This window comes from Aquarana catesbeiana, linkage group LG08 (assembly GCF_042186555.1).
Source record: "Aquarana catesbeiana isolate 2022-GZ linkage group LG08, ASM4218655v1, whole genome shotgun sequence".
NCBI lineage: Eukaryota > Metazoa > Chordata > Amphibia > Anura > Ranidae > Aquarana > Aquarana catesbeiana.
In genome coordinates, this window is record NC_133331.1 from 127,304,457 (window position 1) to 127,325,157 (window position 20,701).

General features: G+C 42.5%; 1 protein-coding gene across 1 annotated transcript; it reads left to right on the forward strand.

Moving 5' to 3' along the window:
• Window positions 1–11,713: 11,713 nt before the first annotated feature.
• On the forward strand, window positions 11,714–20,389 carry LOC141106025 (interferon-induced protein with tetratricopeptide repeats 5-like). The gene is made up of 2 exons (XM_073596367.1): window positions 11,714–11,765; window positions 16,120–20,389. The coding sequence occupies exons 1-2, from the start codon at window positions 11,761–11,763 to the stop codon at window positions 17,573–17,575; spliced, it is 1,461 nt and encodes a 486-aa protein (XP_073452468.1). The 5' UTR covers window positions 11,714–11,760; the 3' UTR covers window positions 17,576–20,389.
• The last annotated feature ends 312 nt before the right edge of the window (window positions 20,390–20,701 follow it).

The following is a 20,701-nucleotide window of genomic DNA, read 5'->3' on the forward strand; positions in this document are numbered from 1 at the left end:
CGATTGATAGAAATTGTAATTGTATCTGCTTTTCTTTAAAATGCCATTTATGTTAGGTTTTGTATGTGTTATGAGACTTAGTTTTTTCCATCTTTCCCATTATCATGACAATGAATATTCACATCTAGTTAGGCCCTACACAGCTTTAACTGTCACCAAAGGAATTTTTACATTGAATAGTCAAGCACCTAACTGTCCACAACCAATGAATGAATTGTTTGTTATAGTGCTGTTATGTTTTGCTAGTTGTGTGGCATTAATTTTGCCAAGAGATGGTATTGATAAAAATATGTTAGAAGTCATATGATGTAACAGCTGTTTTGGTTGTGGTCAAATGCCATTCACACCTTCAGCTGTGAAAAGGTCTAACTCTGGCTTTCCCACAAAACTTGGGAAGTGACGTGTATATGCTAAATAACCATCTGTTTATCAATGTAAATAACCAACAAATTGTTTAGAACTTCAAAGAGGCTCACATGATGCCCCCCCTTTAGAATGTATAAATTGTACTGATGTCCACAGCTTTAGCAGAGCAATTCTGTCACCATGTGTCACGAATTCGACACCCCACGGCGACTAGCTAACCGTGACGTACGTTCCATGACCGGGGTATATGAGGAACTAAGGGAATAAGGGGGAACTTATACTGAGCATGTAAGACTGGCTGCAGTACTTTCACAGCCTGCACTACCTTTGGCCACCACTAGAGGGAGACTCCACTGCAATCCAGCTAGCTGACCACACACAGGCAGATACAAATCTTACATACAATCTGGTGCACTCTAAGGGTTGGGGAGCAGTCTAGCAATTACTATACACTTCTAGGGTTCCTCCAGCTATCCTGCAAGCTTGAACCCCGGTGTTAATCACTCTTCCCACTGTCCCCACACCCACACACGAGACACACAATAAACGATAGCCTGCCACCACCCAACAGTTTGTCCGTAGACTGGTCTGCTGAGCCACCAAACACACAGATCTCCGTCTGGCAGATCTGTTAGCTTACAATCTGCATGCAATCTGCCAACACACAGTGCAATTGCATACCGATTGGCAGGTAACTTAGACCGAGTACTTAGGCACTAAAATACAACAACCTCTCCAGAGATATGAGCCCTAGCTCAGTACATAGAAGTCACTTATTAATTTTATCATTTAATATCCCGAAAGTGGGTAGTGCATATAAGATATACAAAGAAAAAGGATTTACCAAAAAAGATACAAAAAATGTAGAAAGACACAAAATTGGCAATTTGCTATGAAAATAAAAAGGGATAAAAACAGAAATAAACTTTACCCAAGTCTATCCGTTAGTAGAAGCATACTGGAACATGCGGGAACTCCCCAGTTTCGAACTGGCTTCGTGGAAGAACCACGTCCATATCTCTGGCTACCCAATTTATTGAAATATGGATGCGGCTGGACTTTAGCCCTTAGCCAATCAACCCTGGGGGGGTGTTGCTGTCTCAGCCCACAAATGTTTTGTGTTCTGAAATGATCAGAGTCAAATTGGCCCAGAACGGCGCTGATTGCTGGGTCATGGATAGGATTTCCAATACCAGCGCATCAGTCCGATCGCAACAGTACCAATCACTGCCTGCCTGCTGCAATCAGGCGCCATATAACGGTTTTGTGTGGTTCTCTAGGATTCCACCCCTGCTAAACATACAGAGTTACATGTACACGTAACCCATCAGGTGTACGATCAAAAGGAATTATTTTCATCTCTCTGCCGTTAATATTTTAGCTTTTATGAGAGATACAATAGGTTCCTTAGATCTCTTGATATTAATCAAAGCTTGCAGACTGGCTGGGGCCTTATGAATGCCCCCTGCAGATCCGTGTAGCCAAGATGACTAGCAGTTTTCTTTGAGCCTCAGGAAGGTGGCAATCTGTGTTTACTCGAATGGGAACTTTTATTGGCATCTAGGTGTCACTTCGATCCTAGAAAAAACTGTCTCTGTCCTTTTCAAATGCTAATGAAAGAACATATGTGCATGACTGACATAGAATACTATATTTTTAATAACCCAGAATTAAACTACATCTACAATTACACTACTTCTACAGATCACACCACATCTAGTTAAGGCAAAACTATCCTACGCTTATATTTTCGTCACACCATGTACTGTATACGTTTGCTTCCCTGCCTATGGCTAAAACTATAGGCTTGAATATTAAATACATGAACAGTCTAGGGGTTTTGGTTTTGTTTGTTTGGTTTTGTTTATTTAGGGAAAAACGTTGTATAGGGGATAGGGATGCATGGAATGCCCAGAACTGAAGAACTCGAATAAACTCTTGAGGACTTGCTAATGTCTCTGGCTGCTAAAAGCTAACTTCAACAGTGCTGTCCACCCGTGGGAGTGGGTTTGCAAAAGCAAATAGGAAAAAAAGGTTTCAAAACTGAAGATGCAAGTGCTGCCACTTGCAGGAATGCCAAAGTACCTGTCTACTACTGACCCAAACTAGAGGTATGGAGATTATAGAAAAAGGGAAAAGGAGGGACTTTGGACTTTATAGGTAATAGGACAGTAATACAAAATCAGTACATAATACAAAAAGTTTATTTGAAAAAAGCATCTAAAAATACAATTCCATAACAGCCATAATAGATCTATAAACAAATATACTAAAATGAGACCGTTGCTGTGCAGAACCATACAACCACAATACGGAACTTGGAAGATGAGGACGTCATTCCATAATAGTGAAGGTCCGAGGGTATGGCTATGCCACAGACAGACGGTAAGGATGTTGGAGTTTCAACATAGAAGTGGGCTTAACATGTTGCGCGTGTGATCACGCTTCTTCAGAAGCATAGATTATTATGGCTGACAGACATAAAGAGAAAGATATATACAAATAATTATATAACGGTGGTACAAATGTGAAACTCAAACATTGTCATGGCTGGAAACTACTGATTACTCAATATCAATCTGAGCTAGTTACACTAGATCAGGATATTGTGTTATTATAATCTACTAATGAAAGTATGAAGTCCCATGCTCTATATACAAAACGGTGGCAAGAAATCAAGGATTTTGTTACTAGAATCACTAAAGATATAATTTACAAGAAACAAAATAAACTATCCAAGAATAGGCTGGCCTTTATGGAGGGCTTTGCCTATCGTTGGCAGTCACCTTCACAAAACAAAGGCTCTAGGACCAAATATCGTATACCAAAAAATCAGGTCATTGTTCAATCTACAACTGATAATGACACAGAATCTGACTCTTCTCTTTTTCCCCCACAGTTGACCTCCAGAAAGGGCAATTCGACAACTTCCCACACCTATCAAGGAGCACGTAAGCGGGATCTTGGTGGTGGGTCTTTCACACCCTATATCAAAAAACGTCCCCCTACCATGGACACTACTCTTCACAAATCTTTTCATGACATTCCGCAACCTCATGAAACAAATGGGCACCCACAAGGTCAATATTTAGGGGCCACTGCTTTACAAGCTATCCAGCTACCTAAACCTCAAGTTCAGTCACAGACCACGCTTTCTAATATCTCCCCTACTCCAGGTGTTGGTGACATATTGTAGCCTTACTGTCTTCTTCTATACAGGCTTGGGGTAAATTAAAATGGAACTTACTCACTCAGACCCTTCAAGTGGTTTCTGGAATCCAAGAAGCTGCTATATGGGCACACTGCAATACAGGCTGGGTTTTGCTTTCAGGATGGTGGGTGGCTTCAGTTAAGCCTAGCTGAGGCTGGTAAAAGGTGTGAGGCTTCCAGCTGCTCCTTCTCTTTTCTTCTCAATCCCTCCTTCTTCTGGTCTTCCTCCTTCCCAGGGGCAGAGCCTCTCAGCACAAGGGTCCCCTCCAGATGACTGGACCCTGTACTCTGCTCTTCTGACTGCCAAAATTCTGACTATTTGTGGCTTGGTCCCCCCACCTACTTAGCCTCGCCTCCTCAGGGATTGGTGGAAACTACATAAATAGCCTTTAAGCACTGCACAGACTAAAAACAAATTAACCCCTGCTCCTCTGCCTGTAGAGGAGCCCACGTAGATTTACCTACACTTAATAACACTGAGGGTGCTGGTGTCATTGGGTTTTTTCTTTCAGTGGGTTGTGGGCATCGTTCTTTATGATTGATGTGTACCTGTCCCACTGGATGATATGATTGACGATGGATGTACATTGTTTGCCATTTTTTTTAAATAAAGGACTTATCAAAGGTTTGAGTGTGTTTATTTCTTTTTTTTTTGCGAATAAACCCTTTACTTATTTACATGGAGTGACGGTATCTGGGGCACCCTTTATTTTTAAAGGGGGCTTCCAGATTCCAATAAGCCTTTCTGTTTGTTTACATTCACCTGTCAGTCAGGAATCCCCAGCTGACAGCTGACAGTACAGGGCAGAGATGAGTCACTGGTTGGTAGGATGCCGGTGGGTGCGGGCTCCCCAACAACCAGGAGGAAGCTGTCACATTTAGCAGCAGTACCATTGCTAAATGTTTTGCATTACTCAAGATTTTCTATAGACTGTGTACAGTACAGAAGTCTCCCTGATAGGAATTCTGCATATAGCCATACAGAACAGACAGTGCACAGTCCACATGGGCTTTGCTGCTTAACTGCAGACAGGAAACTGGAACTTTATTCAGAGAAAAGGCATAAAGCATACCATAAATGCAGCTACAAACTTCTAAACACTGCCACCTACTGGTAGAAGAATATATCTGTACTAAATCCTTATACTTATGAAGGTTGTTGTACAAAAATACTTAAACATTGTATTCCAACACTTCTTCATAGTGTTTTCCTCCTACTGGTCGAATGTTCTTAGCCTATTAATGCCCATCGTTGAATGTTCCTAAGTTATTATTCTCTTTGGATCGCAATTTAGGAGTTGTTACATTCGCCCCACGAAAGGCAACAAGGAAACTATCACACGCATCTGGAAATGATTCATTACTCTTGCATATGTTGACACATTCACCAAGCAAATTTTTTATAAACTGCTAGATTGTTATTTATAACTGCTAGGCAGAGCAGTGTGTGTGTGGTCTGCAAAAGCCTGTGTGCCATTCTGCTTAAGTGTACAGTGTACTGACTGTTGCAATGAGGTTTCTCAAAAGCCTCTAATATAATGTGCATGTTGTTTTCTGTGTCCTAAGTGGGGAGCTTTGGATTCTTGTGATAATTTACTCACATACTGGTCAATTTCCACGGACAAACGGTAATACCTTGTGCATTGCCTGGCCTTCCTCAATCCTGTACCCGCTGTATCCAGGGCTGTGTTTTGGCCTAGGCCGACAAGGCCTAGGCCTAGGGCGGCACTTTGCGGGGGGCGGCAAAAAGGGCCACCCCCCGCATGAGATAAAGCCCCCCCACCCGTCTTGCCGATTCCCGGCTCCCGCTGCCGCCTCCCGCACACTTGCAGCCCACGGCGGCCGGCTTTCTGTAGCGGCGCCACTGTGTATGGGAGTGCTTGGCAGAGGGTGGAGGCGTGTATCTCACGCCCCCCTACTCTCTGACAAGCACGCCCATACACCACGGCGCCGCTACAGAAAGTGGGGAAGGGTACCTGTCAGAAACAGGTTCCCCCCTGAAAGGTGCCAAATAAGCCTAAAGAGGAAGGGGTGTTGTTTACAGATGATAGGGTGGGTCTTAAACAGGAAGGGGTGTGGCCTCGGCAGGATGGGGTGGGTCGTATTTAAATTAGGGGGGTGCATGCATTTAGTCAGGCCTAGGGCAGCACAAAACCTAAATACACCACTGCCTGTATCCCTGTTCATAACTCTTTTTCAGACTGTGGTGCCATAGTCCTGCCAGAACAAACACACAAATAGCAACTTTCTGAAATGCGCCATTTGCATTGGCCTTGGTACACCCCCTTCAGCTCTGCCCCCATGTGCAAATGTCTCGGGATGCTGATAAATTGCATAATTATTGTTTGGCAAGAACGGTCTTTCATAAGTCCATGTTGGTTACTACTAAAGATACTATTTTCATCAGGAAATTCTTGGATATGGTCCCTTATCACTGCTTCCAATAGCTTACATACTATTGATATTAGGCTAACTGGCCTGTAAATCACAGGTATATCTTGGCCCTCATTTAGGCAATGTCAAGAGGAGAAAACTGGAGTGTTAGAGGCTGATACCAAATAAATAATAAGAAAAAAACATTGTCACGTTTACTTTATTTTGTCACTTCACTATGACAAAGAATTGGCTGCACAGGAAGGAATGTGGCCCAAGGAACATGAGCTAGAACGGAGAAACATAACTGAAACCCAACAGAAAACCAACTGGAGAATAGAAAGTAAACCTAGCTTGTCAGATAATTACGAATGACATAGAGATAGCATAATCAATATATCATTATGTCAGCTATAAAAAAAGGTTTTATCATTTGTACAATGTGCAGCCACATTTCATATAGGTGTTTAAAGTGAACCTGTCTGGATAGACATATATTCAGGTCAATCACAACTAACTCCTGGGGGCAAGTTAGCTGGCTGTTAGGGTACAGGTCAATTCATATCTTTCACAGAATTCACACAGCATTAACAGATGTTTGCACACCCTAGGGTGACCCCTGACATCTGTGAATTCAGCCTTCCATTACTGCAGTGTATATCCCATGAATTACTGAACCAGATCAGTCACAGAAAAACTTTGGGGTTTATTTACTAAAGGCAAATAGACTGTGCGCTTTGCAAAGTGCAGTAGCACTCTGCAAGTGCAGTTGCTCCAGAGCTTAGTAAATGAGGGGAAGCTCTGCTGACTTCCATCACCCAATAATGTGCAAGCAAAAATGCAGTTTTGTTATTTTCCTTGCACGTGATTGGATATTCTTTACAAAGTGAAGCTTTACCTCGTTTACTAAGCTCTGGAGCAACCGCACTTGCAGCGTGCACAGACTGTTTGCCTTTAGTAAATCAACCCCTTAAAGTGATATTAAAGCTTGGAATTAAAAAAAAAATTAAAATAGCATGTTATACTTCCCTGCTCTGTGTAATGATATTGCACAGAGCAACCCAGACCCTCCTCTTCTCAAGTCCCCCGCCAGTGCTCCTGGCTCCTCCCCCTGTCGAGTGGCCACCACAGGAAGCCACTTTCTTGCCACTTGAGTCTGCATACAGAGTGCAGAAGTCGCAAGTATGCAACCTACATAGTGCAGAGGTCTGGGGTGAGTAATGCAGGGGCAAGTGTGTTATGTACAGGGTATGGGAGTCAGGAGTAAGTAATGCATGCAATGCAGGGGTCAGGTGTATGTAACATACATGCAACATACCTGTACATATGCACTGTATACACATACATGCAGCATACATACATACTGCACACAACATACATACAACATACATACCGCAAATAACATACATATACACTGTATGCAAAATACAGTATCTCACAAAAGTGAGTACACCCCTCACATTTTTGTAAATATTTTATTCTATCTTTTCATGTGAAAACACTAAAGAAATGACACTTTGCTACAATGTAAAGTAGTGAGTGTACAGCTTGTCAATTTGCTGTCCCCTCAAAATAACTCAACACACAGCCATTAATGTCTAAACCACTGGCAACATAAGTGAGTACACCCCTGAATGCAAATGTCCTAATTGGACCCAAAGTGTCAATATTGTGTGTGACCACCATTATTTTCCAGCACTGCCTTAACCCTCTTGGGCATGGAGTTCACCAGAGCTTCACAGGTTGCCACTGGAGTCCTCATCCACACCTCCATGACAACATCATGGAGCTGGTAAATGTTCGAGACCTTGCACTCCTCCACCTTCCGTCCGAGGATGCTGCACAGATGCTCAATAGGGTTTAGGTCCGGAGACATGCTTTGCCAGCCCATCACCTTTACCCTCAGCTTCTTTAGCAAGGCAGTGGTCATCTTGGAAGTGTGTGTTGGGGTTGTTATCATGTTAGAATACTGCCCTGCGGCCCAGTCCCCGAAGGGAGGGGATCATGCTCTGCTTCAGTATGTCACAGTACATGTTGGCATTCATGGTTCCCTCAATGAACTGTAGCTCCCCAGTGCCGGCAGCACTCATGCAGCCCCAGACCATGCCACTCCCACCACCATAATTGACTGTAGGCAAGACACACTTGTCTTTGTACTGCTCACCTGGCTGCCACCACACACGCTTGACACCATCTGATCCAAATAAGTTTATCTTGGTCTCATCAGACCACAGGACATGGTTCCAGTAATCCATGTCCTTAGTCTGCTTGTCTTCAGCAAACTGTTTGCTGGCTTTCTTCTGCATCATCCTTAGAAGAGGCTTCCTTCTGGGACAACAGCCATGCAGACCAATTTGATTCAGTGTGTGGCGTATGGTCTATGGTATGTTAAACCACTGTATGGTCTTGGCCACCGTGCTGCATCTCAGTTTCAGGGTCTTGACAATCTTCTTATAGCCTAGGCTATCTTTACATAGAGCAACAATTTTTTTTTTCAGATCCTCAGAGAGTTCTTTGCCATGAGATCCCATGTTGAACTTCCAGTGACCAGTATGAGAGAGTGAGAGCGATAATACCAAATTTATCACACCTGCTCCCCATTCACACCTGAGACCTTGTAACACTAATGAGTCACACGACACCGGGGAGGGAAGATGGCTAATTGGGCCCAATTTGGACATTTTCACCTTGGGGGTGTACTCACTTTTGTTGCCAGCGGTTTAGACATTAATCCTGGTCAGGTTACTTACCTTGTGCCCAGGATCCTGCGATGTCCCCCCCGCTGTGTCTGGGGTTGTGTCTTCTGCCCAATGCCTCAGTGTCCCGGGCTCCGTTCCCTGCGAGCGTCATGACGCATGGGGGCGGAGTCCGGCGGGAAATTCAAAAAGTACAAAAAACATAACACATACAGTACACTGTAATCTTACAGATTACATTACTGTATCAAATCATTTCACCTCCCCTTTGTCCCTAATGCTTTGTCCAGTGCCCTGCATGCACTTTTATATTATATATACTGTTCTTTCTGCCTGAAAACTTGAGATTGTCCATGGCAACCAAAACGTGTCCCTTTACGTCAAAAGCAGTTTTAGACCAGCTAGAAAACAGCGATAGTAAATTAGAGCACTTTTGTAGATTTGAGCGATAGTGAATCGTGGGGAAATTAATTTTATTATTATTATATTATTATTTTTTATAACTATTTATAGTTATTTATTATGTCTGATGGCAGCTCCCTTTAATTGAAATGTCACAGGGGGTACAAAGTCAGTGTCAACTGTAACCTCTGCAATCCTAACATCAATCCTGATGTTAGTGTCCTATTTTCACATGTACCCAGATCTTTCATGTTTACATTTTCTCAGGAGCCCCCCTAATGAAGCCCCCTTCCATAGGGTGACCAGACGTCCGCCGTATTCCAGGAACAGTCCTCAGATTGAGGAGACTGTATCCAGAAGAGGTTTTTCCCGGTTTTGTTCCTGAATTCCAAGGCCAATCCTAGGCGGGGTACCGTGAGCTGGAGCAGAGGGGCCCAGGGCCGGTCCCACCATGGGTCCCGCTGGTCTGTCTCCGGGGGGAGGGGGGTGAGCGCCACCGGATTGTACAGAACAGTGATCTCCCACTTACCCGGCTGTCAGACAAAGGCAGCACACTGGTGACATCTATCATAGGAGGTGGAACTTTGTCGGAGGACAGCGGCCACGTGGGGTAAACAGGAGATCCCCGCTCTGTATAATCTGTCTCCTCTACTCGCTGGCTATGCACTGGTCACAGGTAAGGCTGAGCTGCTGAGCACTGAACAGACTGCATTGATGGGCACTGAACAGGCTGAGCTGCTGGGCACTGAACAGGCTAAGCTGCTGGGCACTGAACAGGCTGAGTTGATGGGCACTGACCAGGCTGAGTTGATGGGCACTGACCAGGCTGAGCTGTTGGGCACTGAACAGGCTGAGCTGCTGGGCACTGAACAGGCTGAGCTGCTGGGCACTGAACAGGCTGAGCTGATGGGCACCGAACAGACTGAGCTGATGGGCACTGAACAGGCTGCATTGATGGACACTGAACAGGCTGCATTGATGGGCACTGAACAGGCTGCATTGATGGACACTGGTGAGACTGAATTGAAGGGCACTGATCAGGCTGCATTAATGGGCACTGAATTGGCTTAATTGATGAACACTGGTGATGCTGCATTGATGGGCACTGATCAGGCTGCATTGATGGACACTAGTGAGGCTGCACTGATGAGGCTAAGCTGATGGGCACTATTGAGGCTGCATTGATGGGCACTGGTGAGGCTTCATTGATGGGCACTGAACAGGCTGCATTGATGGACACTGAACAGGCTGCATTGATGGACACTGGTGAGACTGCATTAATGGGCACTGGTGAGGCTGCATTGGTGGGCACTGGTGAGGCTGCATTGATGGGCACTGACCAGGCTGCATTGATGGACACTGGTGAGTCTGCATTGATGGGCACTGGTGAGGCTGCATTGATGAGAACTGGTGAGGCTGCATTGATGGACACTAATGAGGCTGCACTGATGAGGCTAAGCTGATGGGCACTGTTGAGGCTGCATTGATGGGCACTGGTGAGGCTGCATTGATGGGCACTGAACAGGCTGCATTGATGGACAATGAACAGGCTGCATTGATGGACACTGAACAGGCTGCATTGATGGGCACTGGTGAGGCTGCATAGATGGGCACTGGTGAGGCTGCACTGATGGGCACTGATCAGGCTGCATTGATGGACACTGGTGAGTCTGCATTGATGGGCACTGGTGAGGCTGCATTGATGAGAACTGGTGAGGCTGCATTGATAGGCACTGGTGATGCTGCATTGGATGGGCACTGGTGAGGCTGCATTGGATGGGCACTGGTGAGTTGGCATTGATGGACACTGGTGAGGCTGCATTGATGGGCACTGATCAGGCTGCATTGATGGGCACTGGTGAAGCTGAATTGATGGGCACTTTTGAGGCTGCATTGATTGGCACAGGTGAGGCTGCACTGATGAGGCTGAGCTGATGGGCACTGGTGAGGCTGCATTGATGGACACTGGTGAGGCTATATTGATGTGCACTGATCAGGTTGCATGGATGGGCACTGGTGAAGCTGCATTGATGGGCACTGGTGAAGCTGCCTTGATGGGCACTGGTGAGGCTGCATTGATGGGCACTGGTGAGGCTGCACTGGTGAGGCTGAGCTGATGGCCACTGGTGAGGCTGCATTGATGGGCACTGATCAGGCTGCATTGGTGGGCACTGATCAGGCTGCATTGATGGAAACTGGTGAGTATAATACACTCTTCAAGTGTGCTTAAAATGCATGGTTTTCCCTTTTATGAAATAGAAAATAATGACGTTATGTAGTTGGGCTGGTATAATAATGCTATGGGGCTGGTATGAAATGATTTCCAGAAATAACGTATAGATCATACAATCATTACATAAACACATACCACATACACTGCATATAACACTTGAGGAAAATATGCTTATAAAATAGTTTACTATTTGCCAATAAAAATTTTAAAATATGACCCCGGATTTAATTTTAAAAATCTGGTCACCTTACCCTTCCACCCCCAGGCCTCATAGTAGCTTTATGGGCTGCTCTGGTTATTGTTTGCCTCTGCCACCACCAAGTTTCAGTTTCCATTCTTCATTTTATCATCATGGAGCTTATCATGGAGCATGGTCACATGGTATGAACCTATCTGTATATAGAGGATCTCATCCACCAGGTAAGTCAGGAATTTCCCGACAACAGCAAACGCAGTAGACTCAAAGACGAACAAGGCAGAATGAGGTAAAGAAACTATTATCATCCAAAGTGCTAGACTCCTCTAGCTGTAAATGTATCTTTTAGGCATCTTTATGTACATACTCACATTGTCCGCTAAGGGATACTTTCTTTTTTTTTACGTGGTCCTTCTTTATATAGCTGTAAAATCAATAGTTTTTTTTTCTAACCTTACATTTTTTAGTAATACACAATACATAGATGTTTTCAGTTATGCATACTACTACTATTGCCACTACATAATGTCCCATTATTTTTATTCTGCATAATCAGACAATGGCTTGTTCTGGTTCTTTTTCAAATAAATGCATTCATGAAAAATCCACCTATTTTTGCATTTCCTCCACCCAAATTTGGATCTCCATGTTGTTGTGGAGATGTATCTCTGAGGTAAAGGGATCCGATGCCCTTTTATGTCCACTCTCTGCTGTAGAAGGATTACAGTATATCGAGGATATGTCTAAAGGGCACTTGAACATTGTATACTTACAGCAGCACCTACTGTTCAAGACAAGTTTTACCTCATTCCTCCTCATTCACTTTTGACAGGGGTTGATCAAATGACACTAAAGTACCTTATAGGGAGACCAAAGTATCAAAAGGTTGAGAACCATTGTCTTTCCATTTTATTCTACTGGAATACCAAGCATAAAAAAGACAAAACTGCAAATACAATATGCTACATATACTACATATTTGTATATTTATGTGGAGCCATAGTACAACATCATCAGTAGTAAATAGTTCCCAACTGTCCCTGAATTGGAGGGACTGTCCATCTTTTTGAAAAAAAAGTCCCTTTGTCTTTCTTTCCTTTTCATTTAACCCTTAGTTTGGTTTGACATATGTACCTACATAAAAAATGCACTATTTATATATCAATTGGTGTTTTACAGTGCTACATTTTTCATCCAATTACTAAATTGCTGCATTTTATATTTAAAAGTCAGTCTAAGGGTATTATAGCGGATAAAAAAAGTACTTGTGATTTTATCCTATCATTTTTTTTGTATTAATTCTCCATGTAATGGGGGTATAGTAGGATTGTGTCCTTTGCCTACATTATTTCTGCTTATAGGTGTTCTCTTTCCCATCTCAGAAAGTTGGGAGGTACAGAAGTATACTTATTATCTTATAAGAGTTTAAAGTGAAATAATTTATCCTTCACTGAGATCAAAAAAAGTTGTTGGAGACCAATAATGTTGTCAATCCCTTTTTATTAAACTGACATCTCATACCAATGTAACTTTAAAGTGGAGTTCCACCCAAAAATGGAACTTCCGCTTTAAGTGATGGTGACCTCTTGACATGCCACATTTGGCATGTCATTCTTTGGGGGGGGGGGGGGGGGGGGGGCGACACTTTTTGTAGCTGCTGACTTTTAAATGGGTGGAACTCCACTTTAATAGAATCTTTAGATTTTACCAGAATATCGACATCAAACATTTTAAAGGCTATAAAATCTAAACCCAAGAACAAAAACAACATATTGCAGCTTACCAGTCTTTAGATGTTGTGATTGCCTTCATTTTTAGGCTAAGAACATTTTCAGCAAATACAGAAAATACCTGTTGATCTTGCCAGAATTGTGTTGCCCTTGTTACTTCTTGTGAGCTTGTAAGCAATCTTCATAAAGTACATGTTCCCCAAACCCCCAATGTAATGGAGATGAAGAGAGGAAGACCTGTGTCAAAATCAGGAGGCCAACTTAAAGGGGTTGTAAACCCTCGTGTTATTTCACCTTAATGCATCCTATGCATTAAGGCAGGGGTGTCCAAACTTTTTTCAAAGAGGGCCAGATTTGATGAAGTGAACATGTGTGGGGGCCGACCATTTTGCCTGACATTCTTTGAACCATTAAAATTCGGTCTAAGTGTGTTCGTTCGAGCACTAATACACTGCCCAACAAGAATTCTCTAGCATTGGTCACGCTCGTTCCTGACACACAGACGAATGCTCTGCTCTTTAGGGGTACCGTTAATTCTTAATGGTACCCCACACATTGGAAAATGTGGGGTGCTTTTGGAGCAGTGCAATTTAAAAGAAAAAAAAGGTTCTGGACTTCTTTTCCTGCATTTTTGTGGGTAGGGAAGCCCATTGAAATGAATGGGCTGCCCTACACGCAGCCACACAGATGTGAACCAAAGGCTTGTTCACATGTCAGGTTGGAGGGGCAGTAAAACCACATGGTTAAGCTGTTTTTATCACCCCCAACTTCTCCCCCTTTAGTTGCAGAGGGAGCAGCTGGGGGTGTACACATGCTGTGGCTGCAGCTGGAGGTATACCCAGGCTGAATGGGGCTGCACTGAAACCACCCCACAACTGTGTGCATTGCACGGTTGCGGTATAGTGATGCTGCATTTAAAACAGCTTAAAACAGGTGGTGAGGAGGCAACATAATGTCTTTACCGCCTGTCAAATGCCTCTGAAAAGCGATCTGTGCATGAATTGCTTTTCAGAGGAGCAGCAGTCCTGGCTGCTATCACAAACAAGCCCTACAAAAGCAGTTCTGATGGTACAGGAATGGGGGGGGGGTCTGGATTAAAAGTAACATACACACAGACACATGTACACACATGGCGACACATGCACACATGCGCACACACATACAGACAAATGTACGCACACACACACATACATACAGACACATGCATACACATACATACAGACACATGCGCACAAACACACAGACACATGCATACACACATACAGACACATGCATACACATACATACAGACATAGATACAGGCACACACACACACATATAGACACATGCACACACATACACACACACATACAGACAGACACACATGCACAGACACATGAATAAAGCCCTTTTAAAACTAATCTAGCTTCTAGCACAGTATTGTACCTTTCCAGCTTCCTCATTCAGCCGGGTACTGCACTAAATCAGAGAGCACAGCACACTCCCCTGCACTTTACTTTCACTTTTGAGGCTGACGGAGCTTCTCACAGTGTAGATGTAAAGTTCGGCAGGGGACCAGGCTCATCTGACAGCCCTGATCCCACGGCACACTAGTTGAGAAAGGATGGTTTAGATAACCAGGCGGGCCGTTCAAAACCGGACCGTGGGCCGCGATTGGCCCGCGGGCCGGACTTTGGACATGCCTGCATTAAGGTGAAAAAGCTTCCGGCGCTGACTGCCCTCCCTTTTACTCACCTGAGCCCATTCGTTCCCTCGGCGGAGACGCACTCTTCCTCTCTGCCCGGTCTCGGCTCTTGATTGGATAGATTGAATTTTTTATGAATTTCAATTTTATTGCATATATACATGGCACTAAGTATAGCATTGAATTATCACTGTAGTAGCGCTTCACTGTGTGTATGTGTGTGTCTTTTGGTACACACACACACACACACACACACACACACACACACACACATATATATATATATATATATATATATATATATATATATATATTACTGGGTCAAGGCTTTACTATTTTATACAGCTTAAGAGTAGAGATTTTGATTATTATGAAGTGCCCCGCTGCTCTAATGTTTGTTAACATGATCCCTGTTGTGTGCAGCACACATCACGTAACATAATAGCAGCTTTGCTTTATAGTGTATCAGCATGAGTCTTAGCCCCAAGCCATCCCAAAGTTCAGGCCCGGGATATTGTGTGCTTGCTGATTGGCTGATTTACTAGATTTCCATATATTTTAAAAAGATTCTGATATCTCTGCACTTCTGCCTGAATGCCAAGCACAGGCCAGTGCATCCTATTTTTACTGTTTATTTATTTATTTATTTCAGGTACTTATATAGCGCCGTCAATTTACGCAGCGCTTTTACATATACATTGTACATTCACATCAGTCCCTACCCTCAAGGAGCTTACAATCTAAGGTCCCTAACTCACATTCATACATACTAGGGACAATTTAGACAGGATCCAATTAACCTACCCGCATGTCTTTGGAGTGTGGGAGGAAACCGGAGTACCCGGAGGAAACCCACGCAGGCACAGGGAGAACATGCAAACTCCAGGCAGGTAGTGTCGTGGTTGGGATTTGAACCAGCGACCCTTCTTACTGCTAGGCGAGAGTGCTACCACCACACCACTGTTGCCATTTCCAGTTCTCTTGAGGAGAACTGGAAATGAGGCATGAGAGTCTGTAGTTGGGGATTGGCACTGCTGTGATCTGCTGGATGTCTTGCCAGCAAGACCCCAAAAGACATGAGGAGAGACTGCTAGTGACAAGCTACTGTATAGTTAAATATCATATATGTTGGAAGCCCTGTATGAACATATGATTGGAGGCATGAATGTTTGCAAAAATGTTCTACCACAGTACTTAATATTTGCAATTTGTTTTATGTTCTTCTATAGTGTACCTTCTAAAATCGCTTTAAAATCCAGCTTGCTGCAGTTACAGTGCCATTTTACTTGGAGACTGCTAGAAAAAGATGGCAATGCTGATGAGCTGAAAGAAAGACTTGATTACCAACTTATATACCTGGTCACCAGCAACAAATACATGGTGTACAATCTCCTTGCCTACATAATGCACTTGAAAGGTGATTACACAGAAGCCATCGATAACTTGAAGAAAGCAGAGGAAAATGTTGAAGACAATAATACTGATGGAAAAAGAAAAAAGTTTCTTGTGACTTTTGGAAATTATGCCTGGATATACTTTCACATGAACCAGTATGAAAAAGCTCAGATGTACATAGAAAAGATAAACCACATTTATGATGAGATCAAGCAATTACCTAATGGTACTAACAAAATAGCAGAGGTGTATGGTGAACAAGGGTGGTCACTGTTAAATTTTGGTGAACAATATTACGAGAAAGCTAAAGAATGCTTTGAGAAAGCTCTGGAACTAAATCCAGAAGAACCTGAGTGGTGTTCAGGTCATGCCATAGCGGTATACCGTTTGGAGGATTTGAACATTAAGAAATGTGAAGCTTCTGAATACAAATCCCTAGAGCTCTTGCAACATGCTGTAGAAGTAAATCCAAAAGATGCTGTCTTGAAAGCACTTCTTGCACTGAAACTGCAGGAGCTAAATAGAGATAAGGAAGGAAGAACATACATAGAAGAAGCTCTGCAACAAGCTCCAAATCTTCCATATCTACTTCGTTATGTGGCCAAGTTTTACAGAAAAGCTGGGCTAATAGATGAGGCTTTGAGTGTCCTAAAAGAAGCTGTTGACCTTATGCCAACCTCTGACTTTCTTCATCACCAAATAGGACTGTGTTACAGGCAGAAAATGATCAATTTAAGGAAGCTTGAAAAGGAAAACCCTCAACTTCGGTACGTACACCAGGCACAAGTGAATGAGTTTGTTAATAAAGCCATTTTTCACTTTGAAAAGGTGCTGGAACACAAGAAGACATTTGTCTACGCATACACAGACCTGGCAAATATGTATTCGGAAATAAAGGCCTACCAGAAAGCAGATGACACATTTAAACAAGTTTTGCAATTTACTTATCTCACAGATGAAGAGAAGCAACAGGTCAACCTGGCTTATGGCCGCTTTCAAGAGTACCACAGGAGATCTGAATCAGAAGCAATAAAGTATTACAAAGAAAGTTTCCAGATATCATACCCAAGTCCGACCAGGGATTTAAGTGAGAAAGCGTTAAAAAGACTGGCCGAAAGGAAGATAAAGATTTACCCACCTCAGGTGTCTGGTTTTGAATTGCTTGGGTTTGTCTATAAGAATAATGGAAACATAAAAGATGCCATTGCATGCTATGAAAAAGCCTTGAAATTTGATCCAGGCAATGATGAATATTTGAGTGAGCTGTGTAATCTGAAGCTGAAAATATAAAAAAAATACTTATACTAAACTTGTACAAAGGCAATGATGTGCACCAATTTATAGCATCCAATCAGAATCCAGCTTCCAGTAGGACTTGTCATTAAAATAGTGCAAAGCAACTTCTGTTTGGCTGTTAAAGGAAAAGTACATGTATGCTTTTTGCCCCTTTCCCTTGACCTAAATTAAACCATCCTCCCCCACTACAGATGCACACCTACCTTGCTCCAATGGCCATGGTTCCGCTGTTTGTTTACATCCAGTGGTGTTCATTAGTGTCCAATGATCTTCTATGGCACTGTGTCTTGAGACAAGGAATAATCGCATAGATGTCTATGGGGCTGTAATGAGCAAGAGCAGCCATGGTTAACAGCTTTAGGTCTTTAGGCAGAACTGCAATAAGAATTATCTGATAAGGACACAACCCTTCCCCAACTCCCCTGCCCCCCCCCCCCCCTCTCCATTGAGAAATGTTCTTTCGTTGAATACACTGCTTGTCACTCCATATGTGAATGAAGAAGAGAATCCTGTGACTAATCAGACTCTCCCCGTTCACAGATTGTGTAACGGTCATGTAAGTAATGTAATCAATGAATACATCTCAGTGGAGGAGGAATGCGGGGGTGAATCCTTATCAGACCATCTGAACAGGTCTTCTGCCTGAAGCTGTTAACTAAAGCAGCACCAAAAGTTCAGAGACAGGAAGAGGACCGGGCAGTGAAGATTTCTCCAAGATCCAGCGGCTTGCCCAATGTGGGACATACTTTATTACAGGTACATGGTATGACTAAAGGACTAAAGCTGTAGGCTTTTTTTTTTTTTTTTGCTAAACTTCAGTTCACAATTGACTGTATATATGTTATATAAAGAACTATTTCATTATTACTATTATTATTATTTAAAGTAATATAATTAACATGTTCAGCAGTCGGTAACATGAATGTCCTGCTCTACATACCTATCCTATTTTTTACTATATACAGTATATGCAAGAAGTATTTATGTCGACACAACGATTTATATAAAATAGTGAGTTGATCTGTTCCCTTAAAACGGGCATTGTTTAGGGACAGTGAATCGACCAGCTCAATTGTGAACTGATACTCATTGTAAACTATTACCCAAACTTTTCTGTGCTTTTGTTGGTATATCTACTGTACATTCCATCCCGGAGTACAGGTTTCCCCTCTCCTCACTCACTGCCCTCCAGTCATTGCCCAAATAATAGAGTACTATACTTCTTATCATTATATGGTACATAATAGGGTGATGACAATACAATGGAAGGTGAACCTGGTCCCATCGTCCCAGTGAGTCAGTAAAAGCAGAATCCCTACCTGTGGAGTGTACAGTCTTGGATGGAGTGTGGGCTACCAGACTGGATCACTAAGAGGTCCAAAAGTATTATTTTATTAGATAAATGCTATTAGATATACTAAATGCTGATTGGCTTGTAAAGATTCGACCACTACAGTAATATTTGATTCCATTATTTTATTTAGTTAGGCACTATTAATGACATAAGAATCTCATACAAAATAATTGTGTGCATATCCCTATAAACTCAATATAAATAAATAAAAACAAATCATAAATCCATCACATAAAAAGTATGTCAATAATAATATCCACATTAAAAATCAAACTTATGTGCATACAATACTAAGAATCAGCCAAACAAGTTCATATAGGAAATAGATGATATATGTGTATAAAAAGTCCAAACAATGTAATCAAACATCCACCAAGTGAATTGATGTGCTTTCAGTGACATGTTAAAGCATATAAAGTACTTCCTGTGTTCAGGTGCTGCTCCCCAATGCACAGCCTCTTACCAGAAAGATTTGTGCTTTTGCATAACACTGAGGATCCAGGCAGGCAGGTTAATAACACATACAGTACATTTGATTTTTATTTTGAATATTATTCATTGATGTACTTTTTATGTGTTGGATTTATGTTTTTTTAAATTTATATTGGGTTTATAGGGATATGCACACTTATTATTTTATATAAGATTCTTATGTCCTGTATTCAGACATTTGGAAGTGCTGCAGTCTCATGCTACACTAAGCGCAAGTTTGATTTTTGTTTTCTTCATTTATTGATGACATTAAAGTGTGATGCTAGACAAGTAGATATATATGTACACACAGCTAAAACACAGATATGAGAGCTGCTTTACCTGTCATGCCCCAGATGATGTCACATCTGAGGAAATATATAGGGAGGAGTTTATTGCCGTGTACACACGATCGGACTTCTCGTCGGAAAAGGATATGACAGCTTTTCTGACGGGATTACGCTCAAGTTTGCCTTGCATACACACGGTCACGCAAAAGTTTGGTGAAATTATGACCGTCAAGAACGCAGTGACACACAACACTACGACGAGCCAAGAAAATTAAGCTCAATGCTTCCGAGAATGCGTCGAATTGTTTTCGAGCATACGTAGGGATTTTGCGCGTCGGAATTGCCACAGACGATCGCATTTTCGTATAGGAACTTTTCCCGACCAAAAAATTGAGAACATGCTCTAAATCTTTTGCTGGCTGTAATTCGGCCAGCAAAAGTCTGATGGAGCATACACACAGTCGCATTTTACGACGAAAAACTCTCATCAGTCTTTTGCGAGCCGAAATTCCGATCGTGTGTACGCGGCATTTGTCTGTCAACACCACGCTTGTTTGATCTCTGTACCAGTGGATCCTTACCCGGGAGTCTTTACATTCACTGCCTGATTTTTACTGGATCTGTGTAAGTTTTTAGTAATTTGGAAAAAAATGGAATCGCGCTGAAAACTGACATGCATATAAATGATCACCAATCAGCAATAAATCCCTGAATGCATATCATACAAATGTACAAAGTGAATACAAAAATGTGAACATATTAAAGTGACATAACACCACATTTAATGATACAATGAAATGTGAAATAAGTGAAAATAAAATTAACAAATAATATACATAAGTGAGTCCATACTCATATATAACTAAATTACCAATGTGATAAGTAAGTAAAAAGTCCATAAAAGGCTGTATGATCTCCGCTGTATGTAGAGATAGTGCTCAATCCACCACCACAAGTAAACAATGGCCGCTTACCAGAAACTCATGATCCCCCACTACAGAGGAT